This window comes from Drosophila innubila (assembly GCF_004354385.1).
Source record: "Drosophila innubila isolate TH190305 chromosome 2L unlocalized genomic scaffold, UK_Dinn_1.0 4_B_2L, whole genome shotgun sequence".
Lineage (NCBI taxonomy): Eukaryota > Metazoa > Arthropoda > Insecta > Diptera > Drosophilidae > Drosophila > Drosophila innubila.
In genome coordinates this window covers 20,764,190-20,781,443 of record NW_022995372.1, presented here as the reverse complement: position 1 = coordinate 20,781,443, position 17,254 = coordinate 20,764,190, and the positions used below count along the sequence as shown (strand labels likewise).

The following is a 17,254-nucleotide window of genomic DNA, read 5'->3' as shown; positions in this document are numbered from 1 at the left end:
AAATCAACACTCTACACTGCACGAAATATAATTGCGAGTGCAATGTCATTGACCGTAGTATCATACTTTTACATATAAATAATATTGCATTTCCGTAATAATTCTTATCGGAGAACACATAATGATCGATGGATGGGGTCTTGAGTGCACCTCTGAAAGTATGCAACATTTTTGTTTCTCTCAGTGCATCAATTAACTTATTTAGGTGCTGTATCAATTCATAATGTGCTTGCCCTCTGCGATCAGCACACACACAATCACACACATGCATGCACGTAGCTGAGTTTTCTTTTAATGTTGTTATTTGCCTTTTTGTTAAGTACTCGAATAAAAACATTTTCCTACCAAGTCGCCAGTCGTTATCAAGTCGGCATTTCGAGCGGTTCGTATTCGTCTCAAGGAACTGAAAGATCATTTCATCTGATCTACAGGACTCTGCGCAATCGTAAACAAAGTGTTTATATAAGTGTGGTCTTATCAGAGGTGAAAGTATAGAGCTCGAAGTGCATTATCAGAGTCGCAGTGCAGATAACCCATTTGAACCTTTAATACCATCTTTCGAATCGGTAGACAATTAAATATAACTGGGAATACCTTGCGGCATTAATTTCTTCGAGTATATGACCAAACCACGTGAATCATTTTCTTTGTGACAAATCAAATTTTTTAAAAACAAACCTTTTAAAGGATCAATACAACATTTTATCAGAGTAAGTGACTGTGAAATATGTTATTAAACTTTGAGATCAACACAAAAGGTTAAATTGAAGCGCTTATAATTTTAACGGTTCCATTTTAAAATTATTTAAATTTTATTTACTTAGAATGAATGTCGATTGAAAGAATTGGATAAGTTGTATCTTCAATAGAGTTAAAAAAAAAAAGACAAAAGGATCTTAAGTGACATAGGTGTGCTTTGCGAAAACAAAAACACATGTTTAATTCGATTTAAAAACTTGGTATGTAGGTTCCTCTACATTGAAAGCAGATCAAGTTTGTTTCATAATTATGCCACGCCCCCAAATTATAAGAGCCATTTTTAAAGCTAGTGACACCAAACTTGGTATGTAGATTCCTCTATATTGCAGGCATGTTAAGCTTGTTTCTTTTTTCGATCGGACCACTATATCATAAAGCGCCCATAGGAACAATCGGTCGAAAATCAAGCTCTAGTGTAAGAAACTTTTTTGTTTTATGAGATATCATAATCAAACATTTTTAATATGCATTTAAATTAGTCTTATACATTTTTACCGAAGTTGCTTCAAATCGGACCACTATATCATATAGCTGTCATAGGACCGATCGGGTGAAAATCAAGTCTTAGAATGAAAAACTTTTTTGTTTTATGAGATATCGTAAATAAACTGACAGAATATGCTTTTAAGTTTGATTTATACATCCTTACCAGTTCAAATCGGATTACCATATAGCTGCCATTAAAACAAGTAGTCGAAAATGTAATACAGCGCTCTGCAAGTGCGTCAAGTGAGCAGAATATTTTTGAATTTTTAGCAGTCTTAGCTTTTTCCATATTAAGTACGGGGTCTACGATAGTCGAGAATGCTCGACTGTAGCTAAGTCCAACTAGTTTTAATTATTTTTTTATTAAATAAAAGCTGTAGGGGTCAGATTTTATATTAAAATAATTTTGTCAACAAAATGAAGCTAGCAATAGAAAACGTATTTTCAACATAATAGAAGTAGTTATATTAAATATAAAAAGTAATACATAAACAATAAAATGATTAAATTAATCTAGTGTTTGATTATGTTTCAAGGGTTTAATAAAGTCAGTCGAAAACAAATTTATTTTTTAATTCTACATAGTTATAATACTATATATTGAATATTGAAGAAATTGATTCAACATTTGTTACAATGGTTAAGAAAACCCCAAAAATATGCAATCAGATCGAAAAGAAAACTTTAATTTTAAGTTTATAATAAGATTACAATAATAGGAAAAGAGGACTCTGAGTTGAATACTCGACAATCTCTGTTGTAATCAGCGTACTTGAAAGGTTCATGCAAAGAACATGAGTTACGAGTATTGATAGTATTACTAGAGTATTGATCAAATGAAGTATCTTAAAGGTAATTCTCATTTGTTCATTTTGTAAATCGGCAATTGTTACCTTCAATAATAATAAAATAGTCAAGTCAATAATTAAAAAAAAGAAAGGCTAATGGAATCTTTAAAAGTAGAAACTTGGTCAATGACATTTAACCAAGTTCTTGCTAATCTACTACAACAACTAAAGTGTTTTAATTGCGGAACTTCAAGATGAAATCTGTTAACTCAATGAACCTTTAACTTTTATTTCATATAAAGGCGAATGCATATATGTATGTATAGGTAATAGATACAATTATTTATTATATAACATTTACCAGGTTACGTATGCGTTAATATGGGGCTGCATATTTGAACAAAATAATTGTTCAATTAATAAACTCGTATATTACATTGAATCTGTTGCGTAGGCCGTTGACTTAGATGTAGTTTATGCGGATACGAGGTTGAAAAATGTTAATACAGATAGTTAAACACCATAGCAATTTCTAATATACCTACTATTTCTTGAATGTGAGTTAATCTGAGAACCAACGATTAACCAGTCGAGAGTCACACCTGAAAGAACTCATAAGGAAACCTGATGATAAGATACAATTGACATTTCAGTTGCGACCTGCGATCTGCGAGTGACATGATCGGAAAGCAGCGCATTGCTTTGACCAGTTTGCTGGGACTAATTCTGGCATCCCTTGGACTGTTCTATGTACTCAACTTGGATCGTTTACAACGATGTGCCCTGGAGTGGGTGAGTTACATAAACGATAAGCCATTAAGATATATAAATAATCTAGAATTCACGTTCCTCAGCTTATGGTGCTTAAACCCAACTCAATGATAACAAATCTCTGGGAGCATCCGAGCCTTGCGATGAGGGCAAATGTTTACATTTTCAACTGGACAAATTCAGAGGAGTTTGACAATCCGAATGTAAAGCCACGCTTCCAAGAATTGGGACCATATTCCTTTACAGAAAAGATCCAGAAACTTAACATCACGTGGAACGACAATTCCACGGTTTCCTACATGAGAAAGAGCCGCTTTACTTTCGATCCTTCGGCCAGCGTGGGGAAATTAACGGATGTCGTAGTCACACCCAATACTTTAACTGTTGGCATGACCAACAAGGCCAAGAAATGGAATCTCATGTTGCGGACCTTAATGCTCATGGCCCTGAATATGTATGGTAATGATGCGACCTTTGTAAAAACTGTGGATGAGTGGCTTTTTAGAGGCTTCGATACACCTTTAATTAAAATGAGTAACATGGTTCCCACTCACATGATGCCCGAACTGCATTTCCCCTACGAGCGCGTAGGATACGGTTATCCGGTATATTATTTTCCCAATTCTAAGCCATTCCAAGACTGACATTGAAATTCCATTTTAGCGTAATGGAAGCACGGAGGTTTATGGTCATCACAATGTGTATACCGGACAAGATAGCTTCAGTAAACTGGGGCAAATCGCGCGCTGGCGTTATAGCAATATTTCCACCTCCTTTCCCAAGTGTAAGTTGAGGGGAAGTGTGGGGGAATTTCATCCGATTCCATTGCGAAAGGGCGAACCTATATCATATTTTCTCCCCGATATTTGCCGTGAGTTGAAGGTCGATTATGCAGGCACAACAGTCTTCGAGGGTATCGACGCGTATGTATACAGGGGCAGCAAGAGAAATATGGCAAATGGTAAGAAAATTTAGATATGCATATTATCGTTATCTCTAATAAGTTTACCTTCAAATCTAGGCACTGATAATCCAGAAAACAGCTGCTACTGCGAGGGTAATTGCCAGGATGTCCGGTCTGGTCTGTTAAACATATCCTCCTGTTGGTACGACGTGCCCATCTTTGCCTCCTATCCGCATTTCTATAATGCCGATCCGCACTATCTTGAAGCAGTAGAAGGATTGAAGCCTGAAAAAGATCGTCATGAAATGGTTGTAATCATGGAACCCAATACTGGCATGTTGCTAGACATCAAGGCGACCATTATGATCAGCTTGCTGGTAGAACCACGCCCCGAATCGTAAGTTGATATTGTCCTTAACTTAATATTCTCTATAATGATTTTTATATTAATTTAATTTCCAGCGTCTTTCGCAAAACTCGTCGCTCCTTTTTTCCACTTGCGTGGGCCGATTATAGGGTACAAATATCATCGGATCTGCTCTTTTATATTAAATTGTTGCCCATCTCAGTGCTGGTTGGAAAGATTTGCGGAATACTTTTGGTAGTTTTGGGTCTAGCCCTGTTGCTCTACTACCCGCGAAAGATATACGTTCAGCGGCAGTTTATGCGTGAAATCGATATCACAAACCTTGAGAATCGTATTCAAGCAACTGCGGCAAGTCCCGAGCTCAAGAACTTCGGGGCGGAGGGATCCCCACTTCTGGTGGGGCTACAATATATGGCGTCGTCAGCTGAAGCGGAACACGCCAGTTGAGTAAATTTTAACTGAATGTAAATTGATAGGGATACATATCTAGGGTTTTTTTAGTCTTAATAATAAGCGATCACTTCATAAGCCTCTCTGGGGTGCATAAAAAATGAAGCTAAACAATCATTTGTATATGTATGTATGTATATAACTATAAGTTTCATTCCAACTGAGATTTAAATAAAGAAAATATGACACCCACCATGTGGTTGACTGCATATTATCAACATATTTTGCACTAGTTTAAAGTCAAATCCCCTACATAATATATACATTCCACGAATATCTAAAGTAGTCAACTATTTTATATTACAAACCATATATAAAAAAAAGAATCAGCAAATGAAAACCATAGTTCAATAATCTCAGGTTCAATAAACTACAAGATTATATTTAAAAACTGATTATAATTTTTATATACACTTATACCTGCGAATTTTTTCTACTCGAGATTTGTATACTACCGTCTTTTGTACTTCAACCGTATCATAGAATAATCATAGCATATACTTGGCTGCTATATACTGATTAGAATTCTTAAAATACATACTGCTGTGATAAAATATTCACATTCCATTTGTCAATGAGAATTTCGAACGCAGGTCTATCGAATCAACTTTCGTTCGTTAAAATTTGAAATAAACATCGCTTCATTACCGGTTCAAATCGACATTGCTTAGAAATATTACCGTTTACAAGACATGGAACCGGTTTTGGCATGGCAGGCCAGAAACATAGGCAGAGTGAGAGAGAGAGAGAGGGAGAGCATGAGAGAGGTAGAAAGAGATAATAAAAGAGAGAGAGAGAGAGAGAGAGCGAGAGCAAGAGAGTTCGACAGCGTACGCTCTGTTGCTGCTGGCCACGCTCATTTGCTGCGCTGCATACTCTTCTTTGCCGAATGATAATATTAGTGCTGCTTGAGTTGGTAACACACAAAGAACAGATACGAATATTTAAAAGTTGTAAGTTATTTTTAAAAAAATCCATATGTGCCTTTTAACAATTAAAAAACATTTGAGCAAACGCTATTCACTTTTTTTATTTCTGTACATATATTGAAAAAATATTACAAGTTATGTACACAATTACGACTCTAGAGCAGGGTATTCAAAAGTCGACTTACGACTAGTTTTATTGTCCTACTTTGTTTTAATAAAGAATATATAATTGCTGCTTGGTGGCGTTTTGAAAAATTTAAAATAAAATAGTTTTAGTCGCAGACCAGACGCAGTGCCGCTCAGACGTAAAGAGCATCCGACGCGTGGCTGTTTGAGCGAGTTCAAGATCAAGTTAACGGTGCGTTGAATGTCTAGTGTTTAAAACGAATGGGCGCGAGTGAGAAGAGCGCAAGAAATAGACGCCGCAATGAGAAATACACAGTAAAACGACAAGCGCATTGGAAAAAACGTATTCGATGAATATTTATGCTTGTGCAATTAAAATGGGAACCAGTTGAAAAGTATTTGAAAACAAAACACGCGATTGCCAAATGGGAAACGAAACGTAGTAGAAGAAGCACTACAAGTGACAAAAGCTAAAAGTGTTTAAACAAACTGCAGCAGACAGCAAAGCGACGCCTAAAAGTGAAAAACGTAAGAAACAAAATAAAAAAAATATCCCTACGCACTTAATTTGTTGCTGTTTAGTGCGCGTGCGGGTGCGTGTGTGTGTGAGAGTGGTTTATGTTAATAAGAGAAAGAGAGCGAGAGAGAACACAAGGCGCGGACGCAAGAGAGTTAAAAACACAGCGCAAACGAAGAACGAACGTTTTTGTCTCTGGAATATCGCTAATAAAACATTAAACAAATATTGCGTATTGTTTTTTGTTGTTGCTGCCATTTTGTTGGTTTCGGTTTATTTGCAAAATAAACGATACTCTGACGCATCGGTAGTGAGCTTGCAGATTGAACCCAGTATACCTACATGTGTATGTAAATATTTCATTTTGGCACATTGCACTGTTTTGATCTATTTATAGCTGGCATTAAGCCAGAGAACCAGAGAATTCGCTATAAGCACAGCGTAACCGAAAAACATGTCAACAGGTTGCGGAAGTGACGCGCAGAACGAGTCAAGGATTTTATCGCAAGTAATAATAAAAATAAAACTATTCAATAACAAATTGCTCACTAATAATAGTGGCAGTTAGTCAAAAAAGTGTTCCACATATTTGCATTTTTACATTTAATAATAGATACAAAAAATGTTTTCATTTTTTTTTTTACATTTTTGTTTTTGTCAAAAAACACTTTCTTGACTAATTATTTTATACTTTGTGTCGCTTAATAAATTCTCATTTATTTTAATAAATGTGCCCAGCCCCAGCAACAGCTCCATACAAAGTTTTTTTTACCCTCATGACTAAGTGTTAATATGCGTGATTATTTTTTTTGTTGGCACAAATGAATTTGCACTATGCTAAAAAACTACCATAATCTGTTGGAAAAAAAAGCGTGAACTAATCAGAGTGCTAAACCAAAAGGGGGCGGTTGTGGGCGCGGCTGGTAAAGAGTGGGGCGTAAACGAATTGCAATGAGAAGAGAGCATTGGAAAAAACGGGTTTGCAATGTTTATTTAACCTTGCTTATGTGTGGTGCATCAATAACAAATAAAGGCACGTACAAATATACATATGAAAGTATGTAGGCATGTTATATTGTATATGTATATTGCTACACATTTATAATAATTTGTTATTGAAAGGCGTAACCAAAACAACAACAATTGTTGACTCCCACTCCCCCTGTGTCAGCGCTGGAACCGGTTTAAGAGTAATACAGCTTTTTTTTTAATATTAATACACAATTAAAAGCAGTGTAAAAAAAGTTTTATGAATAATTTGTACGCTAGGTCGCTATTAAAAATGGCTTAACAATTAGAGACACATAAGATTTATAATTACGACGCGACGTCGCGAAGTAGTCGTAGGCTTTGCTCTGCTTCGTCGCGTGATCTGCAGTATTTTGTTCACACGCTCTCTCGGGCGCCGATTGGCGCTCTCTCTCACTTAATTTCCTAGACGAGCCTGTCGTCATCGATAACGAGTGGGCTGCAGTCGATAAGCCACAATTAGTCCACTCACTTGTGTACTTATGTATGTATGTGTATTGAAACGGACTCTAACGCTCTCTCTTTTTTTTTTGTGTTTTTTTCTTATCTGTATTTACAGGCAGCGCCAACGACTGCGACGTCGAGCAGTGCAACGTTATACAAACGCTTGCCTTCAGTTCAGCGTATCAAGAGCAAGAGAACAGGCGCACAACAAGCAACGAATTCATCCTGCGCAACGGAAACAAGAGCAACAAAATTGAAAACAAGAGAAACAGCTTACACAGGGAATAACAGAGAAGCTGACGTTGACAGCATTTGTCGGAGAGTACAAGAACAACAACAACAGCTAGAGATGACATCACGCGCACGTCACTGTGCCTGGCGGCTGGGTATTCTGATTTTAGGCGTTTGCTGCATTGCCGCCGGTGTTTACCTCCTTAACAATTGGATAGATATGTTTACGCGCATGCGCGGCAAGGTAAATAATATCTCTTTTGTAAGATGGTTTTCTCATTGTAATCACATCTTATCTTATCGGGCTATCGCACAATTACATCAGTCATTTCACATTCCCATGAAGTCCAGTTCCATCACCATTATGATTCAAGCAGTTCTTCAATTATTCAATTTGCCAAAACGTACCAAGGGGTCAACTGAGCGTGAACCTCTCTCATTAGCATACAATTAGAATGACAAGGACAGAGGGGGCAGGAAAGGGGTTTGCCAAATCAATTGGAATCAATTTGCCATATATGTATACATATATTATAAGAAGACACACCAGAGATTGAGTGTGTGCAGGTGTTCACCGACAAATTGCTGCAGATAAGATACATTACATTATGGTTTATTTTTTGTCCACTGACTAAGCTGTTTGAAGGTGATTTACCCTCTTCAATTTTTGACTGTTTCTGTTAGGTTTATGTCGTGAATCATGGAAAGGTTAATCGGGTCTTTGATCTATTTTGCAAGCATATTGCCAGCAGAAATATTGTACATATGTACAATGTATTTATCCTGTTGTTGCCCTTTGAAAACAAATAAACAAATAATATTCAGGTATTTCCGCAAAAACGGCTTTTATCTTATCACAAAACCCATTTGGCGATAGTGCTAAAACTGCCATTGAGCGATTAGAAACGATTCTGAATCGTTTGTTCATTTTTATTATTATTATTCATTTTGCATTTCCCACCGTTCAAATTCATAAATGGCTTTAAGAATTACACCGTGCTTATTACAAATAACGACATAGACAGGTGTCTCGCCCTTGACCAAATCGAACACCTGTTCCGTAACATCACCCATTTCCAATCTTCGCACAGTTACACGTGCCACTGCCTCACAAAACAATTGAACTCCAATCGCATTTTATCAGTTTAGTCATTTCCTGAATGCCAAAACGAGTCAAGATTATAGCCAAAATGGCCGACCTGGATTTGTTTTAAATTTTGTACAGACCTCTAGATTCCTAGAACCTAATGATGATGACGATGATTACATGCATATTGATGTATGTATGATTGATGAGCTGGGTTGGGTCTAGTCCAGACTGATAACATGACACTCACATGACATTAATCTAAACGATTGGAAAATTGCATAGATGATAGTCAACAATGTTGTGAAAAGACACTCTACTTTATAAAAGTCGATTTTAAATGTAAATGAGTTACACTTTGACATACAATTGGCACAATAAAAATATAATACTAGTGTAAAAAAGTTAAACGAAACTTCATTGTCTATTGGGTTGTCAAATGAATTCAAAATTTAATTTCAGAATTTAAAATAGGCCTAAATTGAGCTTTCTTCAAAAATGTTATCATTTTAATAATTAAAAAAATAACGAAAGGATTTTCCACAATATTGAATAAGTACTTCACATGTAGAAATTTACATATTTTTTTGTTTAAAACTTCGACTTGTAAATCGTATAATACTTAAGTATTATTTTTTTTTCATATTCAAACTTATTTTAAGAGTATACAGGTACAGTCTCATTGTAAAATGCACACTTTGTACGTATCTTATCATTTATTTCAATAATCACTTATCACCTTATCAAGTACATCATGTAGTACCTATTTTAATAATTTAATAACTTATACTTAAATAGCCTTGTTAACAAACACTGATCATTGATCATGAATACGATTAAATCAATGTTGTAAACGCCAATTATTGATAATTTTACAAATTATTTTATAAAGACGTGTTATTAAAAACATTAATTCAGCTAGGCTGAATTTATGTTTAATTTAGTTATTATATACAAATGTTTATTCGTACTGTAAATTAACAAATTATATAATAAAACTTTTAATATTTTTTTAAATGACAATTAAAAGCGGTAAAAAAAATCTCAATGAACGTTTAAAGTAAAATTAATAATTAGTTATAACATGGTTTTTAAATTTGTTATTTTGCAATTTAATAATTATGATTAGAAAATATAATAATTTTAATTAAAAATAAACTAACCAGATTTTTAAGGATTATATTAAATGCTATCTTTAGAATATTGACTTATTGATTAATAATTTTAATAAATGTTTAATTATTTTGTAATTGCAGGAAATGGCACTGAGTCCACATCGCCAGCCTATGCGGACTGGAAAGTGTCGCCCCTACCGCTCAACTTTGATGTCTATCTGTTTAACTGGACGAATCCGGAGGATCTCTACGAAGGGTCACCTAGGAAGCCGCACTTCCAGCAATTGGGACCATATCGGTTTAGGGAGCTACCCGACAAAGTTGACATCGAGTGGCACAATCAGAACGCTTCCATATCCTTTCGCAAAAAGGCCTTCTTTTACTTTGATGCAGCCGGCAGCAATGGTACCCTCAACGATATGGTAACCTCGGTCAACACTGTGGCCCATGTGAGTTAAAACATTCAATTACAACTATATTTAAGACTTGACCTAATGAAACGTGTCTTCCAACAGTCTGGAGCTCGACGTTTTTCGGAACTTCCTTCAATTATTAAGGCGCTTGCCGCCACAACGTTGAGTGGCACGCAGGAAGTCTACGAGACGAGAACCGCCGAGGAATGGTTGTTTAAGGGCTATATCAGTTCTTTGGTCACAGTGGGCAAGTTTTACGTCCCAGGATGTACCCTACGATCAGGTTGGCTATCAGTATCCACGCAATGGCACCACGGACTTTGATGGAGATATTAACATGTTCACCGGTGCGGATGACATTAGTAAAATGGGTCAAATCCATACGTGGAATAATTTGACACACACCGGCGCCTTTGAGGGTGTTTGTGGCAATGTCATGGGCTCTATGGGTGAATTCTTTCCTCCCAATTTGAACACAAACCAAACTGTCTACATGTATATGCCCAAGATGTGCCGTGCCGTGCCGCTGGACTATACCGAAACAGTCACAGTGCATGGGGTTACCGCATATAAATTCAGTGGCACAAGACGTGCTGTGGACAATGGCACCATGTATCCGGAGACTAGTTGCTTCTGCGTGGATGGCCAATGCAAACCGTCGGGTGTATCAATATTGCACGCTGTGCTTACAATGCCTCTATACACATGTCATATCCACACTTTTATCTGGCCGATCCCAGTTATCTAGAGGCAATTGATGGACTGCAGCCGGACAAAGAGAAGCATGAATTTTACATGGCACTGGAACCAAACGCTGGCGTGCCCATGGATGTGGGCGGTGGTTTCCAGGCCAATTATCTGATGGAGCCGATAAGTGGAGTTGGGTAAGTTGATTGAATATACATTGCCTGATCCGATGCTGACTTTTCTCTTAACAATTCGCAGTCTCTATGCGCGCGTGCCACGCGTCATGATGCCCTTGATGTGGGCCGAGGAGCGTGTCCGTGTTAGTGAAGAAATTGCCACGCAAATTGGACTGGTGCCGTTAATTGTATTGATTGGACAGATCTTTACTGGCATACTGCTTGCCGGCGGTCTCATCTGCACCTGCTGGTATCCCACGCGCAAACTGACGCGTCTCTGCCACAGCGACGATCCAAAGGTCAAGGCTTCCGTGCTGCGTCCACTCACCACGTTTGGTGTCAGCGCCAGTGCCACAGGTGCGACACAAATCCGACCCCATGACAGCCACAACGAGCGTGTGGGCGTCCGTCTCTTGGATTATAGACGCAGCTCGGGACTAACCGATAGCGGCTGTAATTCGGCCAGTGAGAGCCTCATCGGAAGCATCAGCTCAACAGATGTGATAATTGGTTAATATACATATACCGTTGCATCTTGCATTTTCAATCGATCTATCTGCGTATATATAAACACACATTGCCTTAGGGAGCCACTAAAGGTTCGAACATCGCCGCGCCTCGCCATTTACGATTCACCAAATGGTACAGAACTGCTGTTGCCTTTTAGACCATAGCACTAACTATTAGTTACACCCGATACATATATATATATATATATACACACACACACACACACACACTTGTAGACACACCACATACATATCCATATCACGTTTATATGGTTTCCTCAAATTACTGCGCACTTGGTCGCGGGAATAGCGAGAGAGATTAATAAGATTATTTATTTATTAGTGCCAAAAACAATGAAAATGAAAGTAAGGAAAAACAAAAGTCATTAACTATTTTAGTAGGTAAATTTAGCTCTGTATATAAGTGATTATCATAGCTTCCCCATTGTTAAAAATTTAAACTGCGCACGTCCAAAGTATTTTTTATATTTATAGTATATAAATTTAAAGCATAACAACTATTTTTATAAAGCGATTTTTAGTTTTCCTTTTGTTTTTTTTTTTTTAACAAAACGACGCCAACTCGCGTCTGAATTGAAATGAAGTGATAAAACTCAAACGTGTATTTGATAAGAATACGCGGATTAATATATAAAACATCAATTCCTTAAAAGTTAAACAAATAAAACCAAATTGAAAAGAAAACAAACTGCTTAAACACTTTTTAGCCAGCTGGAGATGGCCCAGAAACAAAGGCTAACAAAGCTAAAGCCAACGAGGGCATTGAAGGTGCCTGCACCGTTTCCCGGGTTGCCCAAATCCAGCTGGGAGGAGAGCTCTTCCGGCACATCCAAATAGACACGATCGATGCCAAAGCCAAAGATCAGTTTACGCAATCGTTCCACATCCACATAATCGTTGGCCGAGGACCAGATGGTTAAGGTGCTCTCATTAGTTCCATTCACGGCTGCCACCAGATTATGCAACTGTTGTGCACTATTGGCCGCAATTCCTGCACGTACGGGAAAGTGATTGCCTGTCCGGTGGAGGTCACGTTATTGTCGTTGATAGCCTGCAGCATTGCGTCGCATTGCGATTGAGAATACTCTCCTACCCGGAAATCTGCACTCCAATTGGTGGTCCAGCCAATGGAGAGAACCGCCTGCTTATAGCGCATACAGCCGGCAAAGAAACGCGCCGGATCCACAGGCACTGATTTATTCTGGTCCACGGGACCGGCAATAATGTCCGCATTTATCCAGACGGATATGTCATCTTAGGATGGGCAATGATCAGTTGAAGAAGAAATTAAACTCAATTCCCACTCACCTTTGGTATAGTCTCATCTAGTATATTCAGCGAGCCTTCGAATACCTCAATGGACTTGAAGTCCAACTTGACGCCCTTCTCCGCACCCTCGTTGACTTCGTTGTGCGCCTTGATTTGATATAGAAAATCCTCCAGCGTCAAATCGGAGACATTTGCAGGCGGATGTGCCATAACCGGCAGATTGTGACCCTCGCCATTCAATTGGCCCAGCACAATGTCCGCCTCAATCATGTCAATGTCACCTTTGGAGCGTTAGAAAAAGTTCAAGTGCAAGTGCAGAAATATACAGTCAGTCAAGAAACATATTTGACAGGTTAAGAAAATAATAATAATAATAATTAAAACTTTTCAATTACTTGTGGTTTGTTCGTTTTTAAAACATTAAGTAAAAAATAGATCCAATGAGTTTACATTTTATTTTAAATTAAAAAACCATTTTATTTTTGAATACCCTGTGCCCATTAAAAATTTAGCAAAAAAAGTATGTATGTATCTGGTAATTATCTATAATGTCGGTCTAATCTAAAAAAAAAAATAAGAAAACCCCAAATAGGGGGTAATTTATGATGAATTTACCAGTAAAAATTAGACTTGGTAACAACAATAAAATAGGTTATTTTGTATGAAAATTTCAAAGATTTTTTAAAAATAAACTAACCCGAATCTAATTTTATTAATAAAATAAACAAATGCGCGTTTATGTGAATTAGTTTCATTGTAAAACATTTACTTGACACACTGTATATGCGCACTTTTTTGTGAAAACAATTACTTCGCCCACTGTCTATGTTTAATTCTTACCGCTCAGCGCCTCCGCCAGCAGCTGCTGACTGTTGACGGCATGTGCCCAGCTGATGGACGTCAGATTGGCCGCCTTGGCGATGAGTTTGCCCTTGTCGAAACGCCCCATCTCTAGAATTGCATGGTCCTGCAGCACAATGTCAACAAAGGGAGTATTCGATGACGTTTCCAAGTCGGAATAGAAGACGGTTTCGTTTAGCAGCTCCATTGATTTTAACCGCAACGAATGCTATTTAAATCAATTTCAATATTATTAATACAAGGCAGAGAAAACTGGAACTGCACAAGACAAGCGAATGAGAGTGGGAGGGAGTCTTACCTTTGGGCAAATGGCGAATGGAAATCAACACTCTCCGAGAGACAAGTCACATGAATGAAGAGCCAAAAGCAATTGTTTACCGCTTACCCACAAATAGAGTACATTTACCGTTTGAATACATTGGTATTTGCGTGAGTGAGAACATGTACATATGTGTGCGCGCGTACACACTGTGACGGTTTATGAATATGAATTTCAATTAAGTCGTTGCTTTCAGTAGCAATTTTACAGCTAAAATTAAAATAAAACTGCGATGCATATAAATAAAGATGCAATGCACTTTATGATAGCTACGGAAAATGACAGCTGCAGAGCGCAGACGCAATAGAGTGCAAGTGATGCGAATATTCATTTAGATAAGTAAAAAACATTACCAAGCATGCAAATCGGAATTACAAGTGATTGTGACCCATGGCCTCCACGGGTTGAAGACGGGCTTTTAATTACCATGTTCTCGCTGCAGCTAGCGAAGCGACACAATTGAAATGCCCTTATTAATCAGTAAGAAAATATAAATAATCGTGATAAGACAATCAAGCGATTAAGATTCAAGTATTTTCTTTGCCTTATCGATGACTTTTGTTCTCCTAATTTATATAGCTATTAATTATTAAATGCTCTATTACTTACGAGACCAAGTTAGAAATTATTTCATCAATGCATTAGCTAGCAATAAAATTATTAAGTATTGTTCTCAAATACTGATTTCAAACTTGGGAAGTTAACCGCGAGTTGAAGCTCTCATTTGCGATAACAAATTGTATACTGGTTCAAAATTGTCATCGACATTGATCTCTATGTATCGAAAACTATCGATAGTGATAGTTAAAAAAGTTGGCTATATATTTTGTTTTAGCTTTTTGCGCGCAATTAAATTTTAGGTGGAAAATTTGAAAATGCAATGACTTTTGACTTAAATTAATAATTTGATGAGTATTTAAAATTTAGAAATTCGTAGCAAAAAAAAAAAACAAAACTGAAATGGGTACAAAAATTAAGAATATCCATTTTACGAATTGTACTTATCTTTTTAAGTACAAAAAATCAAACCAGATTGGAAAATTTTGCAGGGTGGCAGCCTTTGCGCCGTGTGGCAATCTTCCACACCAGTGCTGGCAAGTTTTTAGGGGGCACAATAGTTGTTTCTGTCTGGAGAGCATCTAAATTTTTTTATTTTGGGCAGTTTTGTACAGTCTTACTTAAAATATTAATGGCAAAACTTAGGAGAATATATTTTTAAAATAGCTAGATTTAAATAATCTAGCAAACTCTGAAAATAGCCATTTCTAGCTCTAAAATAGCTAAGTTGGCAACAGTGCTTGTATTACGTACGTGTTTCGCCTTGGCTTTCAATTTCACTTTGACTGTTCAATCGCGCACAATCAGCGACTGGTAGCGCCTTGATAAGAGCCGGCACAATTGTGAGACATACTCATTGGCCAAGTACATCGAAAGTGATAAATTTGCAATTATGGTTGATCTAATTCAGAAAGGTGCTCTATTCTTGATGAGCCAGAAGTGTTACGATAACTACTTCTTGGATCACAATTTCCTCGATGGTGAGCTAACAACTGATTGGAATAGTTAATAAATTGTACATATCTTTGTTTGTTGTTATCTTCCAGTGCCGTGCTTCAAGGCGCTGCTGAGCAAAGGTCTCGGCATTGGCATTATTGCCGGTTCGGTGCTGGTCAAAGTGCCGCAGTTGCTAAAATTCTTAATAACAAGTCCGGCGATGGCATCAATTTGTTTGGCGTAATGCTCGACCTTTTGGCCATAACATTCCATATGTCGTACAATTTTATGAACGGTTATCCCTTCAGCTCCTGGGGCGACAACACATTTCTGGCCCTTCAAACAGTTGCCATTGCTGCCCTGGTGCTCTTCTTTGGCGGACGTAAGCCTCATGCTTTCTTCTTTCTGCTCGCCTATGCGGGTCTGCTGTACGTGCTCAACTCGGGCCTGACGCCCATGAAGGCCCTGCTCACCATACAGAGCTGCAACATTCCCATTCTCTTGGTTGGCAAACTCTCTCAAGCACTGACCAACTATAGAGCCGGTTCTACGGGTCAGTTGTCGGCGGCGACAGTGATCATGATATTTGCCGGATCGCTGGCACGCATCTTTACCTCCATTCAGGAGACGGGCGATCAGATGATCATCATTACATTCTGCGCCTCACATTTGCCAATGGTGTGATTGTCGCCCATCTGCTTTATTACTGGAACAAGCCAGTGCCAGGAGCAGGTGCCAAAAAGGATGCTGTCAAGGCCAAGAAACCCAAGAGCAAGAAGGATGACTAAGGGATTGTGTATTAGCTTTTAAGACAACGTTTTCTCGACATTATAGAACAAATATCAAGACACTTATTAAATGTATGCCTAGTAAATTGAAAACCAAGTTTATACAGGGAGTATTTATCCAGATTTAGCAATCATCGCTCTCAAAGTACTTTTGCAGCAGATTCAAAGCCCTGTAGCGATGCGAGATTTGATTCTTCTCGGACTTGGGCAGCTCGCATAGGTTAACTCAAAGCCGTTGGGCTGAAATACTGGATCCCTGTAAGGAGAAAGGTTACTCAACAATATTCCTCTTAATTTAACGCTTCACCATCACCATCCAAAGTCGCGTGGTCCACGTGGCTCCACGATGATGCCCTCGGTAATGCCCTGAAAGATTTTCGGCTCCGATGTGCAGTCCTCACAGTAGGCAAATGTACAAACGGCTCTCGCTGATTTATCTTCCCAGCCAGCTAGCAGACGATGCAATCCCTCTGGCTGCAGTTTGTCTAGAAACCATTTGATATACGGACCGGGAAGTCCCTCCAGCGCATTAAAGCACAGACTGGTGTCCTCGATGAGCACAGGTCCATCCACTTGCCTGGCTGCTTCCTTGCACTATTATCGCAATCTCTTTAATCTCCCCCTGCAGCTCGGGTAAATCCACCTTCTTTGAGATAACCGTGCGGGGAAGTTTGGCCCCAATATGGCAATCAGCTCCTCCAGCTTCTTGGCATT

The 17,254-nt window shown here is 38.1% G+C and overlaps 2 protein-coding genes and 3 pseudogenes across 3 annotated transcripts; 3 read left to right on the top strand and 2 right to left on the bottom strand.

The window, feature by feature from the left end:
- Window positions 1-358: 358 nt before the first annotated feature.
- Window positions 359-4,748, top strand: LOC117779889 (protein peste). Of its 2 annotated transcripts, XM_034616232.1 has the most exons (6): window positions 359-710; window positions 2,687-2,825; window positions 2,888-3,409; window positions 3,468-3,765; window positions 3,826-4,105; window positions 4,171-4,748. In XM_034616232.1, exons 2-6 carry the CDS (start codon window positions 2,712-2,714, stop codon window positions 4,520-4,522), a joined length of 1,566 nt encoding a protein of 521 aa, XP_034472123.1. In that variant the 5' UTR covers window positions 359-710; window positions 2,687-2,711; the 3' UTR covers window positions 4,523-4,748. The 2 variants fall into 2 exon arrangements, with proteins under 2 accessions (XP_034472123.1, XP_034472124.1); XM_034616233.1 differs by lacking the exon at window positions 359-710 and having other exon boundaries at window positions 2,661-2,825.
- Window positions 4,749-5,709: 961 nt separating this feature from the next.
- On the top strand, window positions 5,710-12,010 carry LOC117779888 (protein peste-like). The gene is given in 8 exon segments (XM_034616231.1): window positions 5,710-6,108; window positions 7,686-8,045; window positions 10,145-10,160; window positions 10,163-10,452; window positions 10,519-10,667; window positions 10,669-11,078; window positions 11,081-11,300; window positions 11,362-12,010. Coding segments are annotated over 7 exon segments (1,644 nt in total). The 5' UTR covers window positions 5,710-6,108; window positions 7,686-7,919; the 3' UTR covers window positions 11,795-12,010.
- A 101-nt stretch (window positions 12,011-12,111) lies between these two features.
- LOC117779893 lies at window positions 12,112-14,141 on the bottom strand (annotated as a pseudogene).
- A 1,411-nt stretch (window positions 14,142-15,552) lies between these two features.
- On the top strand, window positions 15,553-16,622 carry LOC117779892 (annotated as a pseudogene).
- LOC117779989 lies at window positions 16,545-17,254 on the bottom strand (annotated as a pseudogene).

Bases quoted from the DNA above. Each gene is read 5' to 3' on its own strand.
- LOC117779889 (XM_034616232.1), top strand. From the start codon at position 2,712: ATGATCGGAAAGCAGCGCATTGCTTTGACCAGTTTGCTGGGACTAATT. The intron at 2,826-2,887 runs GTGAGTTACATA...CACGTTCCTCAG, and splicing joins AACGATGTGCCCTGGAGTGG to CTTATGGTGCTTAAACCCAA. The intron at 3,410-3,467 runs GTATATTATTTT...ATTCCATTTTAG, and splicing joins GCGTAGGATACGGTTATCCG to CGTAATGGAAGCACGGAGGT.